The following is a 27,956-nucleotide window of genomic DNA, read 5'->3' on the forward strand; positions in this document are numbered from 1 at the left end:
GCCGCCCGCACCCCCTCGGCGGCGCCGCTTCGCCTGGCGGCACGGCCCGGCCTGAGCCGGCCCCCGGCGGGGGGAGGCCAGGGCTCACCTGGACGGGCGGGGGAGAGGGGGGAGCCCCGGCTGGGGGAACGGTGCCCGCCAACCCCCACCGGAGCGCTCCTTCCGCGGCCTTTGTTTGCGCTGTCACATGGGCCGCGGTGCGGGATTTAAGCGGGTCTCCGCAGGACATGCCGTGAGCGGCGCGCCGCAGCCCTGCCCGCAGCGGCAGCGCTCCGCCCGGCCGGGGATGCGGCTCTAGCGGCCCCGCGATGAGCGGCTCCTCCATGGCGAAGAGCGAGTCCCGCACTTCACTGCTGAAGGCGGCAGGGAGCCGGAGGGCTGCGGACGCCCAGCCCCAGCCCCGCGGCAGCCGCACCCGGGACGGCAGAAGACAAGGCGGGCAGGCGGGGAGGGAGCTGAGCCAGGAGCCGCTCCCCGGGGAGCCCAGTGCCCGCAGGCCGCTCTGCCACCCGGGCGCCCGGGAGGACGGAGCGAGGGGCGCGGGGAAGCTGTCACATGGACGGGGGGAGAGCCAGCCGGAGCCGGCGGAAGGAGGTCCAAGGAGAGGCAGCGGCAAGGAACCAGTGCGGACATCCAGGCATCACCACCACCTTCCGCCGCACGCCAGCCACGGGCACCCCCAGGACCAGCATCAGCTCTCAGACAGGGATGGGGAGGAGGCAGAGGAGGACTTTTTCTTCAGTCACAGGCAGCGGTCCAGCAGAGAGTCCCTAAAGCTCTCAGAAGGCGCTTCACCTCTGTCCAAATCCAGCAGCAAGTACTCCACCAAGTCCAGCGGCAGCGATCGGTCGGTGGAAGCGGACCCCCTCTTCCACCAGCTGCACCCCATGCTCAGCTCGGTCTTTGGCCAGGTAAGGGGCAGAGCGCCTCTCGCCCCCTCCGTCCCTCCCTGCCTGCTCCCCCCGCGCCCCCTCCTCCCGCCAGCTCACGGATGTTCGCCTCCTCGTTCTGGAGCCCCTCGCTCCCCGGGGCGCAGCCCGCAGCGGTAAATGCACTGCTTCCTGGCCGCCCTGCCGAACTTCTCCCGGCGATGCGGCACTGCCGGGGCGCTGCGGGACCGGCACCGGGGAGAGGGCGCGGGTCGGAGCCGCCCGCAGCCCCGGCCGCCCGCCCGCCCCGCCGGGCTCTGCGGAGGGCGCTCTCGATGGTGCTGGCGGGGGAAGTGCCGGTGCTTTCCCTGCCGCCGGGGGAAGTTGTGGCTCTGCCTGCTAAGGGTGAGAGTCAGAGAAGCGGATCTTTAAAATGTATTTACTTATTAGATTCTATCTCTCTGGCTCCCCGCCTTGCTTTGCTGATTTGTTTACATCCCCTTATGGTGCATTTCTGTACAATCAGCAGATGAATCATTTCTTATGGCAGAAGCTGTCAGGAAAAGGTAGTGGGGAGAACGGCAGGAAAAAAAAATCCTGACCCAATTCTGAAGCCTTCGCAGTCACTATGTTAGGATGAAACAGATGCTTTCGGTGTTTGCAAGCTCTTTTGGTACAAAGCTGTTGCTTTTAGCTGCTTCTGGTAGTGAAATTACCCAACAGGACTACCCTCTGAAAATGAAAAGGCAGAGGGGGAGACTGGCCTGAAATTTTCTTTTAGAGCCATTTAAGGGATGTTAGTGGGAGATGTAATCTCCAGGAAGATTAATGGAACTGCAATCTCCCAGAAGCACAGTTTTAGGTATAAGCCAGCAGCCTGGGCGGCTAAATTCCAGCCCTGGAAGTGATCAATGAAACCAGAATTGTAGGGTTTGTTGTCGTTGGGTTGGGTTTATTTTAAAGTGGGTTGCAGGGCTCAAATTAAGATTATGGAGAGACGGAGAAGAATTTTTGTAACGGGGTGGAAGGGGGTAATACACCTGTATCTGTTTAATCTGATGTCAGGAAGTACGTTCTACTTCTGTTCATTTTGAGTTCTCCAGAGAAAAATCAAAGCACATCTGTTCCCCGGACAATTTGTCATCCTTCCTGACAGTCTGCTATTGATGAATGTTCTGGTTGTGTTTAACTTGGACCGAGTGCCACCCTCTGCGTACCAGAAGTCTAGGTTGACATTGTAGTGGTAATAAGGAAGGGCCTGGTGAGCGGCTTCGTGCTCATCCAGGTTACAGAAAGCCATATTCCTTCCAGCACCAGGCTTTGCAATCCATGGGCTCAGCTCTGATTTTGTACCTGTAGTTCTGAGGAAAGTAAAGATGTGTCTGAGAAGAGATTGTAAGTCAGTGCAGCTGTATGTCCCCAAAGTATCAGAAATACAAACTAACCCATGTCAGGGCTTCCGCTCACAGAAACCTCTCTGGTTTTGTACTCAGTCTTTACCTGCACAGCATCTTTGTTTTCCCTGTTCTGCCGTTTGCATCCCGATGTCATGAGACAGTTCTTAAAGCCTTAAACTTAGCAAAATGTAATTGCAGTGCTAAGCAACGCCTCTTAAGAAAAGGGGAGATGCAGTTCTAGTTTTCTTCTTTTCACTGGGTACATTGCACCAGTGCTTATAAACAAACACCAACATCTTTCTTTTAGAGCATACTATTATTTGTTCCCATTTCTCTCTGTATTCATCTCTCACTTGCTTTGTTTGAAGTAACTACAAGAGAACAAACATCCAGTGGGGATTTGGGACTGGCTATTAGGAGTGAGCTGTAGTAGGGGTGTGCAGCTGATTTGTGGATACGAGAAGGAACTATGATGTAGGATACACAAACAGCTGCTTGCAGGGAGGGAGATGTGAAGATTTTTTGTAGTGATATCAAAATCCTAAGATGAATAAAGGCTTAAAGATAAGAATTGTGGGAATTCTGTCATGGAACGGGATGATGGAAGTTTTATTTCTGTGAGTTAAGAAACAAATGCTAAGCATTGTGTCAAAATGTGAGTGATGTTTTGCAATGGGCAAGGACATCAACCTGCAGGAGCCCAAGTTGCACCCTGGGCTGAGGCAGGGTCATAGGTGCAGAAGTGTCCAGGATTGCAGTGTAAGGCTGCAGGCGCTGTAGCACCAGTCTGCTCCATGCTGCAATTAGAAGAGTGCAACAGCTCAGCAGACTATTTAATACAAGAACTTCTCTCCAGCCCACACAGCCCACTGTGAAACAGTTAAAACAGTAATTTTGCAGCACATAGCAGAAGAGGAGCACAGTGATGCGTATCTGCAGCAGCAGAGCGCTGTGGTCCAGCAGCACCAGTATATCTTGCTCCGGCTGTACAGCTGTGAAACATCCTCACCCTGTTGTTCCGTGGTGGTGCAGTGTTGTGGTCGCAGATGCAGACACTACAGTGATACAATCAGAAATGCAGAAAAGATTGCAGGGATGACTTCATGGAGGATGTCATTATTGCAGTAACAGCGAAAAGGAGCAGCCCAGGACTACAGGGTTGTGTCTGAGGGAGACAGATTTGAAGCTGTGCAGAAAAAAAGACAGAGTAAAAGCAGAAGTGCTGTGTTTATGTAACCAGCACAGCAATATAGTGCACTGTGGGTATGCACTCCAGGAGAATGCTAAGATACTGCCAGGATACAGGATGCGGGGATATTTTGTTAATTAAGCTTATGCTATATTGGTACAGTGATGTTCTAATATAGTACAATAAAACAATAATACTCTTTTAGGGCATTTTACCATTTTGTAATTAAGTGGTACATGAATTAACAAATGTAGGGTAGTTGAATGATGTATTAGTATAAGCCAGGATGTCATTTTAGCCTAATGACATGTTTGCACACTGGATCGGTGAGACAGTTGCAGAGAAACACTCTGCTGTGGAGTTTACACTGGGTTAGCACACAGTGCTGGAGAGCACAGCACTGACAATGCGGTGGTGTGGTAACGCAATCCTGTGGCGGAGCAGAGATGTGATACTGGTGCCATGCAGTAGCAGTTTGGCAGTGCATGGGTGTGATAATTGTGTAGTGTTGTAGCCTGACAGAAGAGTTTAGCAGTCTAATGATGTAGTAATACAATATTCCAGGCGGGAGCTATTCTATACAGCAGTGATTACTTCTGGTGTGATATTAGCAAAAGGCTATGCTGATCTGACAGCACCATCCCGTTGTAGCAGAAGGCAGCAAGTGAAGTGTTACCACCATGTTGCAGGTTTGGAAGCACGGCTGTGAGTTAGCACGAGAGCAACACCACAGACCGACTTGATGACGGAAGTGCCGTGTGAGTATGGGCTGGTTATCAGATGCATGTGGCAGTGGGGCAGCAGTGCTTTGAAGTGGCCCTGCAGTGGCAGTGGCTCAGTGCAGTGTGAGAGCAGTGCAGTGACTCACGGGTGTAGTTGGCAAGGGGTGCGTGTGTGATAATGCAGCAAAGTGGGAAAGTGGCAAGAAAAGTGAGCGTGGGGAGAATGTTTCATAGAATTTTGGCCTGGTAGCAGGATAGTGTTGGAATGGCCAAGTGGTAAAGGAGCGTCATGAAGTGAAAGGAGCATTCTATAACCCCTGCAGAGCAGAATAGCATGACAGTCCTACAGTGCTTGCAGCGTGGCTACAGAACATTGCAGTGTTGAGCAGTTGCATGTCCATGAGAGCAGAAGAGCAGTGATCCCCCGCAGCTGGGATGGTGGTGAGGTGGCAGCCTGACAGCAGGACAGAGTTTATTCGTGTGATAAAAGCAGCACAGCGACTGGGACAGCAGCGTGGGGTGGCAGTTTTGTGGCAGCAGGATTCCCAGGGCAGTGGCAATGCAGCAGCAGCACCCACAGTGTGGCAGCAGCTTGGCACCGGGCTCACAGTACAGCACAGTACGGGCACTGCAGCACAGTGCCACATCACTGGCCTAGCTGGAACCTTTAAGAAGACCTTTTTCTGGGCCTTTGCTATGCAATATTAATTTGTAAGAGATCCTGCCATGTGAGACCTGGCCATTTTCAGAGCCGTTTAGCTTTCACACCCTGCCTGACTGTTAAATTTTTCAGTGGAGTGATTCCCCAACAGTTTTCTGTCAATTGCCTATGGTAGCATGGGGATCAGCGGGGTCAAACAATGCTGTAGGGAATCATTAAATATTTACAGGCTTCTGCTGTTAGCACTGTGGCCAAAGGGGCTTTTGTATTTCTATTTGTACAGGGAGTTAAAAGCCTCTCCTATCTGCACCCGTCTCCCATTCCTGCTTTAATGTCAGCATCCACATTACCATTAAAATAGGAAAGAATCTTGCTGCATTTCCTGTATCATTTTCCTTTTCTTGTCCTGCTCCATTTTCCTTTGCTCATGGGCTTAAGTTCTTCATACCATGTCTTAACAGGACCTTACAGTAAATCAGGATGACAGAAGTGGTCCCTGTTTTGGGGCAGGATGTGTCCCTGCATTGCCTGTGCAGGAACCAGGTGTCAAGAACGTTCTCCTCTAAACCAGCCGGAAGCGGGTAGGGAAAAAGTGCCTTGTCCGGCTTCTCCGTTCTTGTCTCCTCATCTGCAGGGTGACCTTGTTCCCTCCAGTGGCTTCAGCTGCAGCTGATTCTGACTCCAAGCTGATGCTTGGGAGTTTTGCCCAAGAGCAGCGGCTGCATTAGGACATGCTTGGAGCTGCACCCGCAGAGAGCGGGGAGCTCTGGCCAAGGGTTCAGTAATGGAAGTGATGAATGGCTCAGAACAGGAAGCTCTCAGCTGCCCCGTCTATTAGCAGGGGAGGCTGCAGTGTGTTGGGCTGCGCTGGAGAGCTGACGCCAGTCATGGAAACTTTCGGGTATTGCGCTGCGGGATGGCGAAGGTGAAGGGTCTGGGTCTGCAGGAGCTGCGTGTTGTGTTGTACCATGGTGTAAGGCAGGTAAAGCAGCGGCATGCCAGGGCTTGTGGCAAAGCAGCTCCTCATTTACAGTGTTACATCGGCACAGTAATTTGGGGTGAACAGACGACTTCTGGCTGACAGTGACCAACTGCTGCAGTGATGCTGATCCCGTTGCACAGTCCTGGCGCTGGCGCGGACCGTGGGTGCGCAGGTTAGGAGGCAGAAACACCGGACGCTGACCCGACCCTTCCTCCTCTTTGACGGCACCTCTGAAGGTTTAGTCCGGCCCCTATGGGTCCTCAGAGGGCCCGGAGGAAGAAAGGTGTCCTCGGGGGCCGCCCTCTGCCGCGGGGTGCTCGGACAGCGGGAGGCTTCTGCCCCGGGCGGCGGGACCGCATTAGCGCACACCCTGCCCGCCCCGGGCCCGCTGGGGCTTGGCCTCTGCCCGGTCAGCGTGTCAGACTGGAGAAAGCCGCCTGCTTGCCGTGATGTAGGAGAGCACTGGTCCTGCTCGTTGCCAAGCACATATTCACAAGGGTCCAGGTACCTGCATGGGGCTTGTATGGCCTCGGTGTTTCCATCCCTGTATGTGTTGCCCCAGCCATGTCCGTGCATGTAGCCTGACACAGCGTCTGTATATGTGTCTTGTCTGTATACACACAGCCTGTGTGCCTGCAGCCTCTGCTAAAGTTGCTGCTGGGGGGCTTGCACCCTCCTCTGTACATGTGCATGCAGTCACTCCTGTGCTTACAACAATCGATTGTGTGTGTACATCCCTGTCTGCTGACACCCACCATACCTTCCAAGGTACGTCTTGTGTTTCCTATATGTAATGGACAGAAAAACATTGTTCCACTTGAGCACATCCACTCGGCTACTACCACCTTGCTCAGCTTGGAGAAAAATGTATCACATTTATTGCTTATAAAGATCTTGAGGGATGTGAGCCAGCCATACAGAACCACTGAGGGGCAATGGATAAGCTTCCTGCTTGCGCTGGGTCTGCCAGCAAACATTAATCTTTGCCAGTGATTTACTTTTTAAACAGATCTGTTTTAAAAGGATATAGAAAGATATTAAAATAAAACCAAGCTAAAAGAACAGTCATTAAATATTCCGTTCATAAAATATACAGCAGCATGATCTAATGCACTGAAATACACAAACCACCTGGGTAGATTTGGCTTATCTTTTAAGAGAAAAAATATTTCAATATTAATCATCATTTAAATTACTCTATGCATTCCATCTATATTCCATCCTATACTACCTTGGTTTTTGTTTTGTGCATACTGGGTTTGAACAAAGTGTCAGAGAAGACTTTTGCTTTAGAGACAGTGGCTGAGCTGCAGGTTTGTCAGCCGAATTAGCTGTGGTTCTTTGTAGCATCCCAGCTTCAGTAACTGTTTTTCCCTGATGAGTCCACGAGTGGTATTGATTTCCGATAACAAGCAGCTATATGGTGTGCATCCAGTAAAAGACGCCTAGCTAACTTTGGGCTCCCTTTCAATAATCCCCTGACATTCCTGTGACCTTAGAGAGCAACAGCAATGCCCATGAATTTCAGTCAAATGCCCTGCTTAGAAACAAAGACAAAACAGCTGTCGTAGCTTGTATGGTCATATCCAGTTTTTCAGTAGCTTACTGCACCAGGGTAAGAGCACGAACTCAGTGCTAGCTATGAATGAAGTCATTAGCAATATTCTAATATTTCTCCCACCCGTTCCTCCCCTGGAGTACCTTGCACCGTGCAGCCATCTTCGGAAAGAATATACAGCATTGCTTCATCCCACACAGACAAAATACATTCTCTGTTCTTGGAAGGGAACAGGCAACTTTGTGATGCTGTGAAGCATCATGTCACAATGGTTGAAGGCAGGAAGTAGAAAACTTGCCAGCAACCCCCCTATGTTCTGCTGAAATAATGCCAAAAGGGGTTAGGTAGTTTGTGACCGGCTGTGTTGAGACAGTCAGAGATCTTGTACGGGGATACAGAGTTTGATCCTTCCAGAGGTGCGGGGTTGCTTTGCCATATTTGTAGTATTAGTATTAGTATTGGTTCCCAAGCCTCTGCACATCCATGCTTTCAGTAGCACCTCAGTGTGTCAGCCAAATACTGACTCCCTTTTACTTGAGAAGAGGTGAGGGAGCCAGGGCACACTTGGCTGTTCTTGCAGTAGTCCCAGATGGACAGAGTGATTCACAGTTCTCATATTCCTGAGCAAAAAGAAGGGACCATGTAAAGTTTGTTTTGAACAATCTTTGTACTGCGTGTACATGGCAAATTGGCAGAGCAGTTCTGGGCTGTCAAGCTTGTACTTGTCTTTTTGTAGCCCATTGATGATCTTGAAAGCAGAAAATATCCATAGCACATTGTGCTCTGGCCAACACATTTCCTGTGCAGGGACTTGGAAGTCGGACTAGTGCAAAACGCGTGGACCGCATCTATGTGGATGGTGTCAGATGGCACATTCCCATCTCTTTTCATCTAACACAGAATAAAACTAGCTAATTACAGGCAAAGCTGTTCTAAACAGAAGTTGACAGTGCAGGCTTTGTTACCTTGAGCGAGATGGAAAATAGCCTTGGTCTTTTTAATAACCTTTCTGTTTGTGATTGAATATGATCCAATTGCTCTAATGGAGGAGAATATTATGCACAGCATGAGTCAGCAACACTTTCTTCCTGGAACAGCTGACAGCAAAGAAAGTTCCCAAACTCTCTGCAGAAATATTCCTCCCCCCTAGATGAGGATCTGGACTGCATCCACCAGTACCTGCTGGTGCCTCCCTGTGAAATGGACCTGTACTTGTCTGACTGGAATACGGAACCATCCAAAGTTCATTCAAGGTTAGAAGACACAACTCAATGTACAGCAGCAAGAGGGGAAGCCAGTTGCAGAAGTTCTAAGTGCCAGTGCACGTTCCAGCAGTGGGGAGCTTGGAAATGAGGCCCTTGACAACACTGGCAATAGGCGGATGATAACTATTCCAAATGCTTAGGCTCAGCTGAGGAAAACAAGAAAACAAGACTAGGAAACAAGACTAGGTTGTTTCTTGCAAAATATCAATCTATAGCCACCAGCTAAATGGTGGTTGGGAGCAGATTTGAAAGCTACTGATCAATAGATGCACTCTCCATTCTGTGATAGGAAAAAAATAGACCAAAAAATAGACCAAAAATTCTTGTCCTGTTAGATGATTTAAATGAGGTGATGTATTTTCAAATACTAAATCTTTGAAGCATGCAACGGGCTCTTAGGTAAAAGGTCTTTTCCAAGCTGGTTGATTCTGTGATGGACTTCAGTGCAACGATGCTAAGAATGAATTCTCCCTGCTTTAGGATGTACTCCTTCAGAGATTAACTCTCCTACCTACTGAGTTTGCCTCGTTGCAGTTTGTTTTGTGTTGAGAACAACCGATACAGTATTCCAGCAAGGGAAAGACTGTGCACAGAAACAGGCCTGGCATCTGAACAGTCTTCCTGTACAAATCCATACTTCCAATGGAAAAATGTTTGCCAAGCAAAGCTACCCTCTGATAAGCAATCCCAAGTTTTGGATTGACTTTTGTTCTTTCTGTTGTGGCTGTCGGATATTTGCTGCCATTGGATAAAGTTTCTGGCAGCTACCAAGTGATTAGCTGTGGTGGGATCCAACATTTTCTTCTGAAATGAGCATTTCTGCCAAAGGTGCCAGCCCAAAGCCCAGCATTGCTGCTTTTTAAAGAATCCACCTATTAAACCACCTAACTCACTCCTTGCTCAATGCCAAGTCACCCAGCGGCCTCCCTGCTCTACTCAGGTCAGTCCATGTGCCAAATGCTTGTTTCCTGTGAGCTGGGACCTTGCTCTGTGTCAGACCACATCCACTGGGGTCTCTGCTCTCCACCTTGGACCTCAGGGGAGAGGAAGGGATGTGGGCCCATAGGCAAGAGCTGCATTTCACAAAGTTCCTGCCGGTGTTTAGAAAGTTTACAGCAGAGCCCCAGACCTTAAGAGAACAGTGTGATTGCCACAAAGAACAGTGTGGGTAAACCAGTATACATGCATGTGCAGCCCTCCCACACACATACTGACTACCCCAGATATAGGCATGCCCACAGATCAGCACCTACACACAAATGTTTTTGACACACTTATTCTCAGCATCCTGTTCTCTCACAGCAGCCTCAGTTGGAGGGAGGGAGAAAATATGTTCCTTCTAACCTAATCTTCTAATGACCCTTCTGCCAACTCCACTTTCCTGCCTGTCTCTAAGCTGCGTGTGGTGGTGATAAGAACAAGATTCCAATGTAGACAGTGATTTTCCTCCTCAGAGGTCTGTCTGCTGGATTGTGATGTGCTGCCCAATTGATCCAGAGTAAATAAGGAGGTAAGAAAATCGTTTACAATCGCATCCTTTGGGCCCCTTGCAGCTCTGCCAGAGTTCTTGTGGAGTTGAAGGACTGTGACTGTGCTGCAAACGTGGTGCAAGCAGGCTTCCATCACCTCTCTTCCTGGACTGCAAACTCCCTGCCAAGCCCGGCGGAGGTCTCAGCCCTCTCACTCTGACCTGTGCATTTCACACAGCCGCCTGCAACTGCAGGGAAGAAAAGCAGGAGAGCAGGCAGACAGGGCAGCGTGCCGTGGTGGCTGGCTCTGAATGCTCTGGTATGAGTGAGTATTTAGAGGATGACCGTCTCAGCTTTTGCTGGGAGACTTTTAGAGCCTCTGTAAGACACGCTCAGTGGCCGTCTTCCAAAGCTATCCCATAGCAGTCTGGGGGCTGTGATGGATTCTGCTGGCAGGAGATGCCTGACTCCATTGCTCTGCTTTTCTGTCTGGGACGATGCAGGAGATGGGCACTTCTGAATTGCAGGGCATTCCTGGCCTCCACGCTGCCTGTCAGGGGAGATTCATTAGCAGCAGGGAGGCGGTTCTCTCTCCTCTCTGCTCTGGAATTGGAGTCGTTTGTCTCGGGAAGGAGCCCAGGCGCCTCACTTGCTGTGTGGCAGCTTCTGCTCAAGGGAGACAAGCACTTCGTCAATAAACAAGGAGCCTGGGGAATGGCTCCAGCTGACAGAGGACATTATTAACGACCAGCTCTTTGGCCAAGGGTAGATCAGCCTCCCACTATCTACTTCGAGAGGGGAAGGAGAAATAGAGCTAAAGATGGCAGTCTTGAGAAGAGCTGAGAGTTTCAGCATCCTCCTGCAGTGTCCCCCACTGAGAGGCCCAGGGCTGGCACAGCCCCCAGGGAGTGACTGTACATTTCCCCAGCATCAGGGGTCTTCAAACTATGGCAGCAGGAGACAGGCCCAGCTCAGGAGCAGTTCTGCTTTCCAACCCACCATGGGTGGGCTCTGCTATGGAGATCTTCCAGACCAGAGCTTCCCCATCCCTTCTGTCCTGTTCTCAGTCTGCCCTGGTGCAAGGGGTGTCTTCCAGTATCTGCTACTGCAGCTTCTTTCTTTGGAGGGCCTGTGGATCTTTGTACAGGTCCTTTCCAGGCCATCCAGTGAAGAAGGCATTGAGGGGATCTGGGGGGAGGCTGTTCCACTGCCTTTGCTCTTGGGAAGTGGTTAGCCCAAGGAAGAGCAAGAAACACTGTCCCACATGGCTGCGACTGGAACTGGATAATTTGTTGACTCTTGTCATGGTTGGACTCCTAAACTCATCTCCTCAGGTGGAAGAAGTCTCTAAGCTGTAAAGAAACTGTCAATTCACCTTAGAATCATTCTTAATTTGCCACAGCACCATCAGGATGGAAGCAGGGAAATCCCTGCTTTGTTGTGACATTGACAGGTCATCCTTCGCCGTCCTTAGCTGCCAGGAGAGCAAGTCTTTGGCTTCTGCACAAAAAGCCTGTGGTGCAAGTACTCAGTCCATGGGTTAGGTCTTTGTGAAGTCTTTTGTTTGGAACCATACTTGCAAAGAAGGCTGTCAAGTCTTTCAGCTGAACACCCGAGTCCAACCAGCCTGCTGCATGGACATGGTATAGCATCAGTGTCACTTTGGTCTTCACAGGTCTTGAAGGAGGTAGCTCTTCGTGCCATGGCTTCTTATCATTCTGGAGCTGCAGCTGTTGTCGCTTCCTAGCTAAGGGTACATTCACCATCCTGTTCAAATCCTGTTGCCTGGGTGTGATGGTGAGTTTTTAATGCATTTAAATCTCTTTTCAGACTGAATGCTTTCATGTTCAGCCTGAGATCAGAGGAAAATGTACTGGGGACTCATCCCTTTTCTTTCAGAGGTTATTCTGTTACCACAGCAGGCCTAAGTCCAGAGTTCGGAGCTGGCTGTAGCTTAATGAGCCTCTTAGCCTTGGTGTGTCTCCGGGACTCGGGTGCTTGGCAATGGAAGGGATGGATATGACATCCAAATTCCTTACTTCACATTATCCAGCCTAGGGCTGCTCAGATTTAGGATTCAGGTGCGAGCCCCTCGTTGGCAGATTCGTGCAGGTAAACCGCCAGCTGACTTGTACTTCCAGAGCTGGAGAAACTTTACCGCAAGACTGGCTCAAGGTCTCTCCCTTGTGGTTAAACGCTACTAGCCTGGGGCTGAGTGTTGTAGGGCCCCCGGACTGCTGCCTCCAGGCTTGCTTCCTCCGTGGCAGGAAAAGAATGAGAGACTTCTGCTATTTATAAGCTGAAACAGGTCCCACCCAGATAAATGGTCCATTTCTGCTCCAAACCAGCTCTGGAGTCTGCTCCAAGCCCCTAAGTGGATTGCCTTCTGGCCAGCCGCGCTCTTTAGTGATTGAAAAGCCGAGAGGAGTTAGAAGGGGGGTGGGTAGGGATGCGATGTTCAGAGGCTCTGTGCACCCAAACTAGCTGGATTCACTGAACTCATCACTGAAATCATTTCTTGCTGTGCGTCTCTCTTTTAATTCTCCCTGAATCAGCCCTCTCCCCTGAGTGAAACAATCTTGCCTGGAGATTGAGGGGGGTGGGAGGGATTTGAACATTAATCTGATGTAGATTATACACCCGCCTCCCTCTCTCTCCCCTTCTCACTCTCTCTCTCTCCCTCTCTTTCTGTCTGTTTCTCTCCCCTCCCTCTCCTTCCTGCTTCATCTCTTCAAGAAAGTGAACATAAAGTAAAAACACAGAGAGAGGCAGAGAGAGAAAAAGCTCCCTGAAGAGGGAAGCCCCAGCAGCCAGTAGCTGTTTGGATTTGCCTGGCACTGCCTTTCTTGCTTTGCTCCCAAGGAATACCTTTAATGGGATCAGTTGCTTCAGTTCCTTTATAACCAAGTCCACCGGAAAGGCAGACTCAACATATTATGGGCAACTGTGTGAAGTCTCCACTGAGAAACCTCTCTAAAAAGGTATGTTCCCTGAATCAAAGTGCGTTGTGTGTTTCCAGCCCTGCTTCTTGGGATGGGCAGAAGGGAATGGGAGGTGGGAGAAACATAGAGGTGTGTGTCAAGGGTTCAGCTCTTTTCACCAGACTTTTTTTTGGTAAGAGCTGCTCGTGCAAGAGCAGCCATTAGAGCCATAACGTGTGTAAATCAATATGTGAGTATGCATGCACAGGAGTAGGCTTGTCTCCCGCTGTGTGTGTGTTCATAGCAGTCCTCTGGGTACATGCAAGCTTGCGCTTGTCGATGCCCATAGTATGCTGCCACACGTCTTCTGTAGGGGCACCTTAATGTATGTGTGTATGTGTGAGTTTGTGTGCATGTGCTTCAGTTGGAAGGTGTTTGCATGAGTCTAGTCCTGTGTCGCTCCTGTAGGGACATCTCTTCATGTACATGGGAATGGGTGCGTGTATGTATTCCGTTGGTATGCAAGAGTATGCACACCTAATGAGCCCATCTGAAATACGTGTGTGTCCTTCGTGCTCTGTGTCTCTATGTGCACATCCTGAGGTGTGTAAGCAGGCGTGCAGGGTTTGTTGTGAGTGTATAGGGTCATACACGGAGCCCTGCTTGTACGGCACTCTGTGTGTGCGTACCTGCTGGTGGACATCCTTACTGACATCTGTATGTAGGCATACATGTATTTTATATATAATCCATCCTTGCATACGCGCACATCTGGTTTTGTTGGTATGTGTTTGGGTACAGAAGCATGTTTTTCTCTGTGATCTGTTTTTCCACGCCTCTGTTTGTGAATGGATGCACTGGGCCCTGGCTGCATGTGTGTGCATCATGTTGCGCATCAGTACAGCCCATGTGTCCACATGCTTGGGCCCAGCTGGAGCTCATCTGCAAGCTGCCATGTGTATCTCTTAGGCTTCAACCCATGGTCTGCTCTGTGCTGAGGTTTTGCAGTGATCCCAGGACAAATTAGATTCAGGAACGATGCTGCTGTTAGGGAGTAGATTGAAATGGGAATGACATGTCCTGGAAAAATTTCTTGTTTCACTGAGAAAGGTCTTGAAGCACCGTGTACCTGTCAGCCACGCTGTTCTCACTTGCTGCTGCTGCTGCAAATCTAACAACTCAGCAAGAAGCTATGCTAAGTCACTCCTTGTAAATGAAAAAGTTATGTTAAGCATCCTAAGTATTGCAATGAAGAGCACTGAGGAGGTCTCTTGAGACCTTGCTGACAATGAAGTGCCACTGCCATCAGGGAGACCTTGCCACCTGGGAAAGTCCCTTGGGGGGGGACCTCTTGGGTGGAGAACCTCCCTAGCAGAGAGTTTCTTTTGGTCAGAGATTTGCCTCTTCTGTGTAGAAACAGTTTGCTTTTACCTTAGCTGCTGTGAACGGAGCCAGTAATAGCACAGTGCTACTGTGGGGGAGCTGGGACACACAGGATGGGGATTCATCACTGAGCAGCGAGGCAGTGCTGAGACCATTCCCTAAGTCAGGGTGACCTTCAGGGAGAGGCAGAAGTAGTTGAAATTCACCCAAATGTTGCACATATGAAAAACCAATTTGGTTGCTTGTAAGATGCCTCCAACTCGCAATAAAAGGCGTTGGCTGCAGCTGTGCTCAACATGATCGAGGCGACTGCAATTAAAGAATGACGTGTGGCCAGGCTGCTTGAATCCAAATGGATTCAAGAACGTATGAGCTCTGTCGTCAGTCTTTTAGGTAATTCATGCTTTCATTCCTAAAAGCTGCTTCAAATAATGCACTTTGTGCCTAGTTAGAAGGCCTGGGATGGCAGGACTACAGAGAGAAAGTTGCAGAGCTGAATTGAAGTATTTCTCAAACATTACTCCAGCTGACCATGTATTAAGGCCTCAGGCACTCATCCCAACAGGTCCTGGGTCCCTGCCGTTCTTCTGCTCACGACACATGATTATACTGGAGGCTTTGCAGATCTGTCTTAACATAGAATTACAGAATAGTTTGGGTTAACATTTCACAACTTCACTTGGCTGTTTTGTAATCCCAGTCTTTTTTCTTAGATTTTAGCTTGGGCAAACTCATTTTGATGAAATGGTAAAGAGGAGGGACTGTAGACGTGTGTGTGAAAGCTGCTTTTGGGTTACAGACTGTCAGGTAACCCAGGACACAGACTTATCTCTTGAATAGATGGCTTCAGCCTGAAGTATTGGAAACACTCCCTGGCACTGGCTGGCTTGGTCTGGGACTAGCTGACATAGGGGTACCATGCCGGTTTGGGTGGCAGTGCCACAGTGTCCCCCCGGTGATGCCAGCAGCCAGCCTGGCCGCCCTTCCCTCCAAGAGGCACTGCTGTCAGGATGAAGCCCCTCTGGGCTTGCTGCTCTGTGAAGTCCCTCTGACACACAGGCAGGAAAATGAAGTGAGTCCTGTTGTGCAGAAAGGAAAAGCTTTGGCGTCCAGGTCTCTCACTTTGCCACCCATCACCACTACAGCCATCTCTAAATCAACCTGTTCTCTTCCTTCTCTGCAGTCTGACGGTCTGACACAACCAAGGGCTGGACTCTGCTAGGAAGGGTAGTGGCCCTTTACTCAGGGAAAGGACAGGGAAAGCCTGAGCTTCCCAGTCCTGTCCTTGCATTTTCCTTGTCATGCATGCTGCTGTTTCCCCTGTAATGGGCAGCTGACATTGCTTTGCCCTGTGCCCATACCACAGCTCGCTTCACAGCTCTGCCGGGCTGTAGGAGGAATGTAGTGGAGAGAACTTGTGGGGATACTTGCAGGAGAAACCAAGGGGTGCTGCTGGCAGAGGAAATATCAAATGCCACAAGCCCTGCTGCAGCAGCCCCTATTGGGTTCTCACTGAGCCATGCGCCTTGTCCTGGTGCTGTGGTGGGTTGTCTGCTCAGGATCCTTGGTGGCTCTTGGCAACTGCTTCATCAACTGGCAATCTCTTTCCACACAGGAAAGTAATGGGGTGACTGTTATGTAGTGCTGCTCTGTGGCTTGGTAAGAAATTCTGTTGACTGGAAAGGCCAGCAAACAAGCATCAGGGGCTGTGGGGCATTCAGTCTTTCACGTGGCTTCACTGGAGTTAAACACAGAATTGATGTGGACTGTTTTAAGTGATTCATAGTATTTGGTGTATTAAACTGAAAAATGTGCCAGGAAATAAAGCTGATAATTTTGAAAATACATTGCACTGATAACACCAAGCTGTGCAGTTCAACACAGATGTCTTGACATTTAGCTGAGCTGGTAACATGCCATTTGTGGATGGATGCTCATCTTTCAGGTTTTTAAGGACAAATGTCCTGTATGTCAGGTTTAATCGGGGCAGATTCCTTCCTCATCCACGACTGCAATGAAACAGCTCTCCTGCTTCATCATTTTCTTTCTCCATGGCTTGCTTTTTGAGTTGTTTTTGTTTTGATGCTTGATATTCACATGACATTATACATGAGCAGATTGGTATAAGACTGTACAAAAAGGCAAACTCCAAACCATGTGTGCAATGTAATAGCACATGGCAGATGCAGCAAGTAGATACAATAGATTTGGACAAGTGTGAATGGGGCATGTGTGTATATCTGGTCTTTTAGCCTGAAAAGGCACCTCAGGCTTTAAGGAAAGGGTTAATAGAGACAATGACAATTGACAGAGCTTCTCTGATCACCCCTGGGAGTACAGTCTGTAAAAGTAGAATCATTCCTGAAGAGGAATCTGATGTGTGATTAATGTTTATTCTATAAAACCAAGGGTCCTGTGGGTTGTGCTGGCTTTTTATAGCTGCATGGGAATATCAGGATAAGAGTTTTCTTGCAGAGCCAGGGAAATGCATTTCTATAAAAGGAAAGCAGTGCCTCCTTATAAAATCCAGTGCTGTTCTGGAGCCACAGCTTAGCAGGACGTGTGCAGATGCAAACAGACAAAAATGTGGTGCCCGTGCCTGATCTCCACTTTGGGACTGTCAGTGATTAGAAGAGGCCAGTGCAGTAAGTGCCTGAGACCCCGAGGATGTAACTAATTAGAAGTGACCCTGCAGTTGGCAGAGCCACCTGATGCTGTAAATGGCCTTCTAATAACATTACAAAGCGTGTGATGCTGTGTGGCTGGAATGTGATGTGGAGCCTCATGCAGTGCCTTTGTGCAGGCTCTGCCTGGTCTCCTGGGGGTGCCCTCGCTGTTATGGCTCTGCCAGCAGCTTTGCCCTGGGCACAGGCTGGCACACGTACTGTTAGGTTGGGCTGTGCTTGCCCTTTGCAGCCCATTGAAGGGATCGTTAACGCTGGGACGGATAGTGGGAGCACGGCCCTTTTGGCTGTGTCTGGGTAGATGTGAGCAGTGCTGAGAGTTTGATGTCATTTCAAAGTGAAATTCTCCTGGTTGCTTGTACTTCTGTCAGCTTTTGGAAGTGAACTCCTGGACTTACTGCTTTTGTACAAATCCTCATGGCGCGGTGGGGGGGACGCAGTGCGGACCGGATGAAGGAAATGTAGCAATAATGTCTCTGCGAGGCGGTTCAGTAGAACTTCAGAGGAACGGCTGGGAGAGACGGGGAGGTAACATCCTCTGTTGTGTTGTTTGCTTGCTGCTTGTTGGCTGGGAAGATCCGCCATGAGGAGAAGACGTGCTATAAAGCTGTCCAGACGAGTGAAGAGGGGCCGTCGGCTTGCGAGTACCAGGGTCCACTCATGGTGCTGGCCCAGAACTGCGCCGTCATGCACAACCTGCTGGGGCCAGCATGCATCTTCCTGAGGAAGGGCTTCGCAGAAAACAGGCAGCCTGTACGTAAGTTACACCCAGCCGGGCGAGACATGCGCAAAGCCATGTGGATGTGAGCGGGGAATGCGGAGCTGCCCACATGCTCCATCTGTGTGGAGCTCTGTAACCCCCAGCCCTGGGTCTTGAGCATCCCGGCTCCAGCTCCAAGTGCAGATACAACCATGGGCAAATGTCTAAGTTGAAGGATGTGCAGAGATACCCCCCGTGCCTAAGCACCAAGAAAGGAGGATTCTAAAAATGCAGCTATGGAAGTTAGATCCAAGCCTACACTCAAGTAGGCATAATCATATGGACTCAGGAGGACTTAGGACTTCAGGACTTACATAATCGTATGGACTCAGGAGGAGTCCACTGTTCAAAGCTGCTATTCCAGCAAGACATCCACATTTCATTCCAAGAGGCTCAGATTGGCATTTAAGACCTAAATAGCCACTTAAATGCAAATCAGAGCATCCGTATTGGGAACAAGCTGTCCATATTTGATAATGTTCCTATCAGCTCACAGTGAGCACACCAGTACCAGCAGGAATAAGCATGCATCTGCCTCCTCATAGATACCCAAATGCTTATCTCTTACATGCTATCATACCCAGCCTGACACTGCAGCAATCCCAGCCAGATAAACCAAAGAACATCAGTCTGTCCTTATTGTTGCAGATAGTGCTTAGACTATCAGGAGCTATTACCCGTATACACACACAGATGATAGCAAAACCACATCTGCCCATTCAGTCACACCATTTTAACTATGTGTTCTTATGCAGCTAATGAATGCATTTATATCCAAACAATACAAATAGTGTTTGTATGTAAATTCAAATGTATGCACTTGGACATGTTAAATATACATAGATATGCACCTCAGTACTATACCTTTACAAGAAGTAAACTGTACTTTTTACATAGACATTTAATTCCTACATTAGCATGAGTTTAAAGACATAGACAAACGTATGATTAGCACGTTTTTTATGGATATGTATGAATGAATATGTGCATTTTCAGATACTCACCTGATGCATTCCATGTTCCTGTGGTGAAACAAAGCTCGCCCCAGTTACCTGAGAGTCAGAGCTTTCTTGCCTCTGTAAGAAATCTCTGTCTTACTTGTGCATTGGTATGGTTATCTACAGCTTTATGAGGCACCTAGGGCTTTATTTCTGAAACACCTTCTTCAACTAGCAACACAAAAAATAGTCGTTATTTGTCATTATTGGTAGAAGGGCTTTTGTTCTTCCTAACCTTCAGCCACTGAGTGATCACAAATTCCTTGTGCCACTTCACTAGAACACAAAACAGTAATCTCACACAAGCACATTTGCTGGCATGCACAGAGCTGCCTGGTATAGGAGATAGGTCCAGCTCTCTAGTGGGAGGCTCACAGCTGGACAGGTATCCATCCTGCTTAGGCTGTGGAAACTCACAGTGCCCTAAGAAGCCTCCAAAATAGGATTAGTGATGTCTGTAACTACCCTGATGTAGAATAAGTGCATCTGATAAACAGCTTTACTTTTACTTACTCTCTAAACCAACAGGATTTATTGTGCATAGAAAAGAAATAAATGAGGGTAAAACCATTATGTATAATGTACTCTCTGGGGGTCACCTCTGCTCTAGGATCTAAACTCTGAAGAGTTTTATTCCTCTTTCCATATGTTCTCCAAAAGCTGTAGAGTGATTCAGCCCATTTCTTCCCAAGCAATTTTCCTCCTTTATCATTTTAGGGGCTCTTCTTTCAAATTTAAAACAGAAAACCTCTTCATGACGCTAGTTATCGCTTGAGTCAGATTTTTGGAGGGACGTAAGCCCTCCCCCTCCTTTTGCATTTGCAGTCTGTGGCTCTCTGATGCTACAATCTGCATGTGCAAAGATCTGCTGAGCGCCCTGCAAACACAAATGCCTTGATGTGCAGAATTAGAGCTGGTGCTGAAGCCCCCACTTCCGGCATGTGTCAGTTGTGTCGGTTACAGTGTGGCCTTCAGTGAGTGAGGAAGACGATGCTCTTGTGATAACTGTGCTAGAGGAAGGCCTGGGTCCTACCCCAGCTGCTCTCACAAGACCACAGGCCCTGCGGGTGCATCAGGGCGCCCTTTGCACCATGGCAATCATACCCTGCATCTGCTGCCTTGCTGAGCTGTCGGCACACGGCAGGATCCCCAGGGATTGACGTCCGCACACTCTGGAATGAGGTGCACAAGGTGTTGGTACTGATCATCTGTGGTTTTCATCTGCTGTTTATCTAAGGCAGGAGGGCAATAATGCCTCCTGCATGTGGTCTGAGGAGTTTGAATTGTTTTATTACTTGCTGTTGATGAAAGCAGAACAAATGGGATGACATGTTTGAAAATACCAGTTCTGTGAAGGATGAAATGGCAGAGCCAGTGCGCTCCAACAGTTCCATCCAGCACAGAGATGCCTCTGGGAAGGTTATGAGTGGCAAGCTGGTCGTTTCTCTGGCACAGCCCACTTCTGCACAGACGTAAACCAGTGTGTGTCCTAGTTTGCTATGCACTCTGAGCAGCTGCCATTAGAGTTTCCAGAGGAGCCTGTGGTTAAATAACAAAGGATCATCCTCAAACTGATCAAAGGCACTGTCTCCAGGGACATGTGGTGAGGCTGGAGGACACCTGGAAGGCAAGGAGAAACTCCCCATGGTTAAGGGGAAAAGCCGGGAGTGAGACGACAAAAGAGATCGTGTTTCTGTGTTTCCAAATTCTCAGATGTTTTGGATTTGCCTGGGAGCCATGGAAGGAATTAGAAAGGGCGTTTAAACCAGAAAGCAGTGCATTTCCATGCTCATCTCTTCTTCCTGGTGCAGTGTTGGAATTTTCCTATACTCTTTTATATCCTTCCCCTTCTTCCAAGAAATTCAGATTGGATGTTTGAAGTTGCAGTGTTTCCTGAACATGGTGAATCCTTGTCCTGTTTTGTTTGTAGATGACCTTGATGATGTATGTGTCGTGTGTCTGCCTTCATGCGCTTGTATATGGAGTTGAGATTGGGGGAAGGGAGAAGTTCCTACCTTTTTGTGGGGACTAACTGTAGGAGATGGCTCTGGGATGTGGGCTGAAAGAGAGCTTGTGGCTGTTGCTGTCATGCCAGAAGGACAGGTATCAAGCAGTGATCCAAGCAGATGATTGTATAGACCTGCTGGTTACAGGAACTGCTTCTGGCTGTTTCGATCTGGCTCTGTCAGCAGGAGCTGCAGTAGGAAATGCATTCAGAGCTCTAGAAGAGATCATAACTGCTGCAGGGACAGGCTCTGCTCCAGGTCTTGGTGCTGAGGAATGATGTAGGAGCTTCATGAAGGTGCTCATAGTACCATCAGGTAGGGAGGCCACACGTATTGCTGTGCTGGCCCAGGTCTCTTCTGTTTTGGGGGAGCACCTGACATCCCCCTGTCAGCAGATGAGAGGGAGAGGGGCTACCACAGGAAAGTGTGCAGGATAACACCCCTGCCTGTGGGGAGGAGAGCTGGGGAGCCTTGGCAGGTAGATGGTATTAAACATGTCATCACCTTCTTGTTCCTTCTCTCACTTTCTGGCTTGTCCCAGAACTGTTTGCACCAATAAGTGCTGTTCTTAAACTATGTGTTTGGCAAGCAGACAGCTTTAACGTAATATTTTCTTGTCTTGCAGGATAGAGAACTGCGTCCGGAAGAAATTGAAGGTAAAATTTGTCACTTCTTCTGTGTCACTTTTCTCCCTGCCCAGGGAAAACCTGCTCCTACTGGCAGGCCCTTCCAGCTTGGCCCCCGTGGGTAACAGAAACTGGGGCAAATGGAGGGAGATGATTACTGGAATAATTCCTGGAAACTCCAGCAAAAGAAAACTATGAGAGTGCTGACTGTGAAGGAGTTTGCATCCATTCCAGCTTCTTCAGGGTGGGAGGATAAGTAAAGTAGTGGGATATTGGCTGTCAGAGAACTGCTGTGCACCCCAGCTCCCACAGAAAGTGTTGTAGAGTGTGATACAATAGTATACGGCTCCAGGGAAGCTGTTTTACCTACTAATCCCTACTGTGAGGGCTATATAATACAGTGCAGGGGTAGAAGCTGGGAAAACTTACTAGTTTCAGTTTCTTTAGGGAGTGCAGTTTTGTAATGATCAGTTTGTGACACTTGTAGTCCAAGCAAGCTATCCTGTAAGGAATGGATCAGCAGTGCTGCTGGTACAGGAGTTTAACATTGCTCCAGTCACTGGTCTTCACAAGGAGATCTGCAAAGGGAACAGAGGGACTATCTGAGGGAGTCTGGCCTCATAAAGTGCTGCTGGTTCTGGGGAGGTTTCTTGGAAGAGTTATTCAAGCTGTCACTGACAATATTGTTCTTTCTGGATCTACTCCCACAGAATTAAGAGAAGCCTTTAAGGAGTTTGATAAAGACAAGGATGGGTTTATTAACTGCAGGGACCTGGGGAACTGCATGCGAACCATGGGCTACATGCCTACTGAGATGGAGCTAATAGAGCTCTCCCAGCAGATCAACATGAACTGTGAGTAACATCCACCTAGCTGTGCCTCCCTGTTGCTGCTGTGTCCTGCATCATTGCGTTGGGTTTTCTCAGTCTCCTGCTCTTTTCCTTTGGATTCTCTCCCCCAGACTCCCTCTTTTGGTTCTCATTTTCATTCCCTGTCATCTTTTCTGTTTGTTTATGGTCCCCAGGAGTTGATGCCTTTGTTTCTTGCTTAACAAAGGGATTGTGTGGACTGTTCTCTATGGGAACAGTGAGTGGAAGGGTTGTCCTTCATGCTTGTGCTGTCAGGTATAAAACTGCTCTTGATGCGGGCAGTTAGACATCAGTGGTTGTGGGTGTTGTCATATTGAACCTGTTGTCAGCTGGTGTCAGACTGAAGAAAGAGCTTAGGAAGATGGAGAAGCTTTGGTCAGATGGGTGATGGATGGGCTGTTCACTCTGTGGTGGTTTGTGGATCAGCTGTGTGCCTGGGGATGGGCTGTGAGCAAGCTGTGCTGGCAGTGTCAGATGGGAGCAGCTGCTGGAGTCATGGAAGTATGTGACAGATGTATCATATTCACTTTGTTTGTGCTCCTTCTCCTTCATCACCATCTTTTGTTGCCTCATGTCTGTGGCAGTGCAGGGTATTACTCTCCAGGTGGGAAAAAGGGTGTTTAGTGCATATTGTTTCTGACACATGATGATGTAAAAAGGACAACTTACATGGTCAGGGGAAGGAAAACAGTTGTTACATACACAGCCAGGCACACACAAAAGCTGCATCCCTGGCGGTGTTCAAGGCCAGGTTGAACAGAGCCTTGGGTGACATGGTTTAGTGTGAGGTGTCCCTGCCCATGGCAGGGGAGCTGGAACTGGATGATCTTAAGGTCCATTCCAACCCAAACCATTCTATGATTCTATAACCCTGGCACATAACCAGTTAGGAATTTGAGAGTGTTACTGCCAGCTTTTAAATAGGGACAAACAAGAAAAAGGACTGATGCTATGGATGAGCAGTTGGACGTACATTAGCACTGCTAATGGAGCAAGATTCCACCACTGCTGCAGGGCACTGCCCAGGCCATGCAGGAACATTATGCTGTGCCCTTGCCGTACCCTTTGGCTCAGGTGCAGCAGAGGGTTGCTATAAGCACTACAAATGATCAAGCCTCTAAATCCTAGTATGTGATGCCATAAAGATGTGACAGACCCTGGCAGCCTAGGAAGGAAGAGCTTGGGCTCATTCCACCTAGCCCACAATGCAGAAAATATAAAGACAGTGTAAAACTAACTCTGCTTTTCCTTCTGCTGTCCTGCACCTTCTGTGCTTTGCTTCCTGGAGAACCAATGGGGCTCACAGAAGTGCAAAGTGAGTGCTAGGCTTGGCTAACGTATGGAGTTCTTACATACAGTGTTTTGTCTTGTCCCAAGTGGGTGGCCATGTGGATTTTGAAGATTTTGTTGAGCTGATGGGACCAAAGCTGCTAGCAGAAACTGCAGACATGATTGGTGTAAAAGAGCTCCGTGATGCCTTCAGAGAGGTGAGTGTTCCTTACTGTGTGCCCCCAGAGAGGTGAGCAACAAGAGACAGGAAGGAGAGAAGACCCACTGGGGGAGAGGAGGAGAAAGAGCAGTGCAAGACAGAGAAAGAGCCAAGCCAGGTGTGAAACAAGGGAGGAGCAGAGAAAGTCGCTAAGATAAGGGAACCCTTGAGGCAAGGAAGAGGAAAGCTGGTGCAGACACAGCAGTTATGAGGGGTTTCTGAGGAGAAAACAGACTGGATCCAAAAGGCACCCAAAGGAGGAAAAGGAGGGACACAAAAGAAATGCAGGAAAAACAGGGCACCTGGCAGCAGAACAGTACAAAATCCAGCCCAGAGCAAGATCCATTAAGTGTATTTCCCCTGATGGTATGTTTCATGTACTCACAGTTTGACACCAATGGTGATGGGGAGATCAGCACCAGTGAGCTGCGAGAAGCCATGAAGAAGCTTCTAGGGCAGCAGGTGGGCCATCGGGATATTGAAGAGATCATCCGGGATGTGGATCTGAATGGAGATGGACGTGTTGATTTTGAAGGTGAGAAGGGATGAACGCTCCCTGTCCATCCGCTCTGGGGTGAGTCAGAGTTTCAGCTCAGAGGCAGAAGCAGAAGGGAAGATTTGCATGCTCAGGGCCCAGGTATCTGAAGTATGGAGAAAAACACAAGACTTTCTTTCGTAGTCATCTGAGGAAATGAAGAACATTGGCCCCCACAGGAAATTCCTCAGCTGAAGTGTTCATTTGTGTATCATCTCTTGCTGCATCTCACTTTCAATTGGGTCTTCATAATCCTAGCATGGTAAGAGAAATGCCTTGTCACAGAGAAGGAGATTGGGGTGCACACATGCTGTGCCAGCCTTGTTCTTATGGGACAATAAATCTATTGCAGAAGCTGTGAGGAGGCTAGATTGGTTTGGAGAATGCATTGCAGCCTCCATTTCCTCTGGCTCACCTTGTTATCTGGGTTTATAGAGAATTTGTTTCTGTGCCTTTATGCCAGATATGCTTACTGGGACTGCAGATATCTGATCCGGAGGTGTCTTGTTAAATTCTAGAGATACCTCATTTCTTCTCCCACTTTTCATGCCAGAAGGACTTGGGAAAAACAGAGTGCTATTAGCCATGGCAGGAGCAGTATTAATAGAGCTCAGTGTTTCTGGCAAGGGAAGCAGTTGATAGCAGACAGCTAAGCGGATATAAGAGCTGGAAGGTGTGAGAGCGTGGCAGGCTGCTGTTTTCCTAGTGCAAATCCAGACATCCCTTTGCAGTAAGAGTGAAGAACTACAGAATTAAAATTAAATAGACTATTTTTTGGCTCAGAGCATTCCTGGGTCTCCCACATAACACAGAGTCTCTGTCCTCAGGATTACTGAAGCTTCTGAGGGCTTCAGAAACTAGAAGTGTCCCCCTGGAAAGTATCTTGTAGCTGCAGTTGTTCTAATGCACTGGCTGATTACATGACAGTAGCTCTCCTTGTTTCCTACAGCTAAATTATGTTAGACAGCTAAAATACATGGAATGCTACCCCAGTATCATTTTCTCTGTGAGTTACTGCTTTAGTTATCAAAGGACAGCTCCATCAATGGAAAAGGAGAAGTCAAGGGGGTAATTTCCACTGCCCTCCTCTTTGCAGAGCTATTAGTTCCTTAGCAAATCAAGTGCAGAATGAAAACACATTTATGTCTGGTGGCATTTACACTCCATCTGAACAATCGTAATGGACTTCACAAGCTGCAGGATGATGAAGAAATAGATCCAGGGTAGCCATACAGTTAGCCTGTGTCTTTAAAAACACAAAGTCCATCAAAGTAAACTTTTCTCTGTAAAAATGCTGGTGCCTACCAAAGCACTAGTGCTTTCCCACAACGCCGTCTCTGTGAAGTGGCGAGCTTACTGTGAAACCATACTGTGTTCCCAAGATTATAAAGCAGTTACAGAGGAGACAACACTTGCCCTAGTGTCTCACAAGGAGCTGCTCGTGCGTACAGGACTGTACGTTAGCTGGGAGGGAGTCCAAGGCAAGGAACTGACCTGCTAGTGAGCTCCTGCCACTATATCTAATGCGAGGATTAAAGCCCATTCTGTGGGAGCTCTCCAGGGCTGGTCACGGAGCAGCACAGACCTGCTGGCAGTGCATGGACTCTGGCTGCATGCTCTCTCCAGGGAATGAGAGCTGGGTTGGGGACCATGGGTGCCTTCTGCTTCAGGGCTGTCCTTTTTTACTGGTTGCAGAGTTTGTTCGCATGATGTCCCGTTGAAGATTATTCTCAGCTAAAGAAGAATCAGCACCTTAGAGAGGGCAGAAGAGGACCTAGATGGAGCATCTAGCCCCGATGTTCCCACGTGAAGGTTTATCGGCTGGCTGCAACTGGGACATTGCAAGATGACCTGCTGCTCCTCCCTCATGGTGGTCCCCATGCCCCTCCACCCTTTCACACTGTGAAAGACTTGCAACTTCCTACAACTGGAACCATTCCTTGGAGACGATTGCAGGAAACTGCAGAGCCAGGACTTGCCATGATGCTTTCATGGGATATTTGCAACTTTAGACTCCTCCTCCCCAGCTTTGTTCTCCCACCAGCTGCTGCAAAGCAAGAGCAGGAGAAATCCTCTTGGCTTGGTGGATGAGAGCAAAGCCATTGGGACTGGTGGCAGCCTCAGGGCGTGCTCTGCACTTCTTGGTTTCCCTTGGTGAACCGTGTCTGTGTTTGCTGTCTACGTGTGTGTGTCTATCTGTGTGGAGTTATTTATGCTTCCCCGGCACGTATTTCGCATCTCCTGTGGTTATGTTTACCAAGAGTACATTCAAATACATGTCTTGCGGGGAGAAAGCGATAAATATGCACGCTGAAATGATGTCTGGATGTCCCTGAGAGGTGGTGGCTGGGCTGGGGGAGAAGGGCTTCAGCAGATGCACACCCCGTCATCTGCACCAGGATGTGGAGGCGAGTCCTTGCCAAGGAAATGGGATTCACTGCCAGCCACTAAGCCTGCAGCTGGGGGCCTGGAGATGCCTTGTGGTGAGGGCAGTATGAGGGTCCCCAACCCCTGCATCCCCCCTGCTTGCAAAGGGGGAAGTGGGAGCCCCCATGGTGTTATGGCAAGGAACAATGGGAGAAAGGACACAGAGGGGAGCTGGGTGGGATGGGGGTAGGCAGCAGTAGCCACCATCACCCCTTTTCAGATGATTTCAAATGCAGCTGTGAATGAATGCACAGTTGGAGCTGTGCTGTGGGAGCTGAGTTGTTGGTGCCAGTGATTGCCCTTGATCCTCCTTGTCTGGCAGTGCCCTGCTCTCCAGCTTGCTCACACTCCAAAATGCTGCACATATGTGCAGCAGTGACCATGACAGCAGCCTCTAGGCCGTATTCTTCTCTATCATTCTCCTTTTCCTTACCCCAACATGCTTCCAACTTTCTGCTCCCTTCCCCTACCCTGCCAGACCTATAGTTACCCTCTTTCTCTATGCAGAGGCTCAGTTACAAGTTGCCAGGACTAATTTCTACTTGGCTTCAAAGGGCGTCATCATTGCTGTGTATTTCTCAGTGGGAATGGGAGGTGTATTCCTCTCAGTTTTCCCTTTACTCCAACTGGGAGGTTAAGGACCAATATTCTCCTGCTTCTTCCATCTCAGATCTTTCACTTCCTAGGTTCCCTTTCAAATTCTCAAGGTCCACAAATCCATGTCCCAAAGGAGGATTTTCTCTTATGCTTTCCTGTTGCTGTGCCAACCACTGTAACTGCAGCAATGGCTCATATCCCAGCAATGGAAAAGCTGTTTCTCCTTATATTTTGTGTGTGTACTCGTGTTTGCACAGGCATGTGCACTGGGAAAGGTTTGTGTGTGTGCGCATTAAAGCAGGGAATGCAGATAAGTACATGGGAGTGCAGCAGCAGAAGAGTTGTTTGCAAGTGGGTGTATGCAAACTATATGTGTGTATCTATGGAGCTGGTCCAGTCTTGGAAATGTGGGTGTGAGCCAAGAAATAGGAAAATGGGTATTTACAGATCTCCACGTTTATTGGTACAGCAGCTGTATTGTGTTTAGGAGATGAGGGTGATGAACTGAACAGAGTCCAGAGTCCTAGTAAGTTATGTATGTACTTAGGA

General features: G+C 48.8%; 1 protein-coding gene across 5 annotated transcripts; it reads left to right on the forward strand.

The window, feature by feature from the left end:
- On the forward strand, positions 1–26,702 carry CABP1 (calcium binding protein 1). 5 transcript variants are annotated; one of them, XM_061465867.1, is made up of 7 exons: positions 10–911; positions 17,677–17,853; positions 21,490–21,520; positions 22,201–22,344; positions 23,737–23,846; positions 24,236–24,383; positions 26,079–26,702. In XM_061465867.1, the coding sequence occupies exons 1-7, from the start codon at positions 309–311 to the stop codon at positions 26,102–26,104; spliced, it is 1,239 nt and encodes a 412-aa protein (XP_061321851.1). In that variant the 5' UTR covers positions 10–308; the 3' UTR covers positions 26,105–26,702. The 5 variants fall into 5 exon arrangements, with proteins under 5 accessions (XP_061321852.1, XP_061321851.1, XP_061321854.1 ...); XM_061465870.1 differs by lacking the exon at positions 10–911 and adding an exon at positions 12,878–13,093; XM_061465869.1 differs by lacking the exon at positions 10–911 and adding an exon at positions 12,956–13,092 and having other exon boundaries at positions 17,667–17,853.
- The last annotated feature ends 1,254 nt before the right edge of the window (positions 26,703–27,956 follow it).

Source organism: Pezoporus flaviventris, unplaced genomic scaffold, assembly GCF_033815535.1.
Source record: "Pezoporus flaviventris isolate CSIRO_AGI_PZ_B2104156 unplaced genomic scaffold, CSIRO_AGI_Pfla_v1 ptg000041l, whole genome shotgun sequence".
Classification (NCBI taxonomy): Eukaryota; Metazoa; Chordata; class Aves; order Psittaciformes; family Psittacidae; genus Pezoporus; species Pezoporus flaviventris.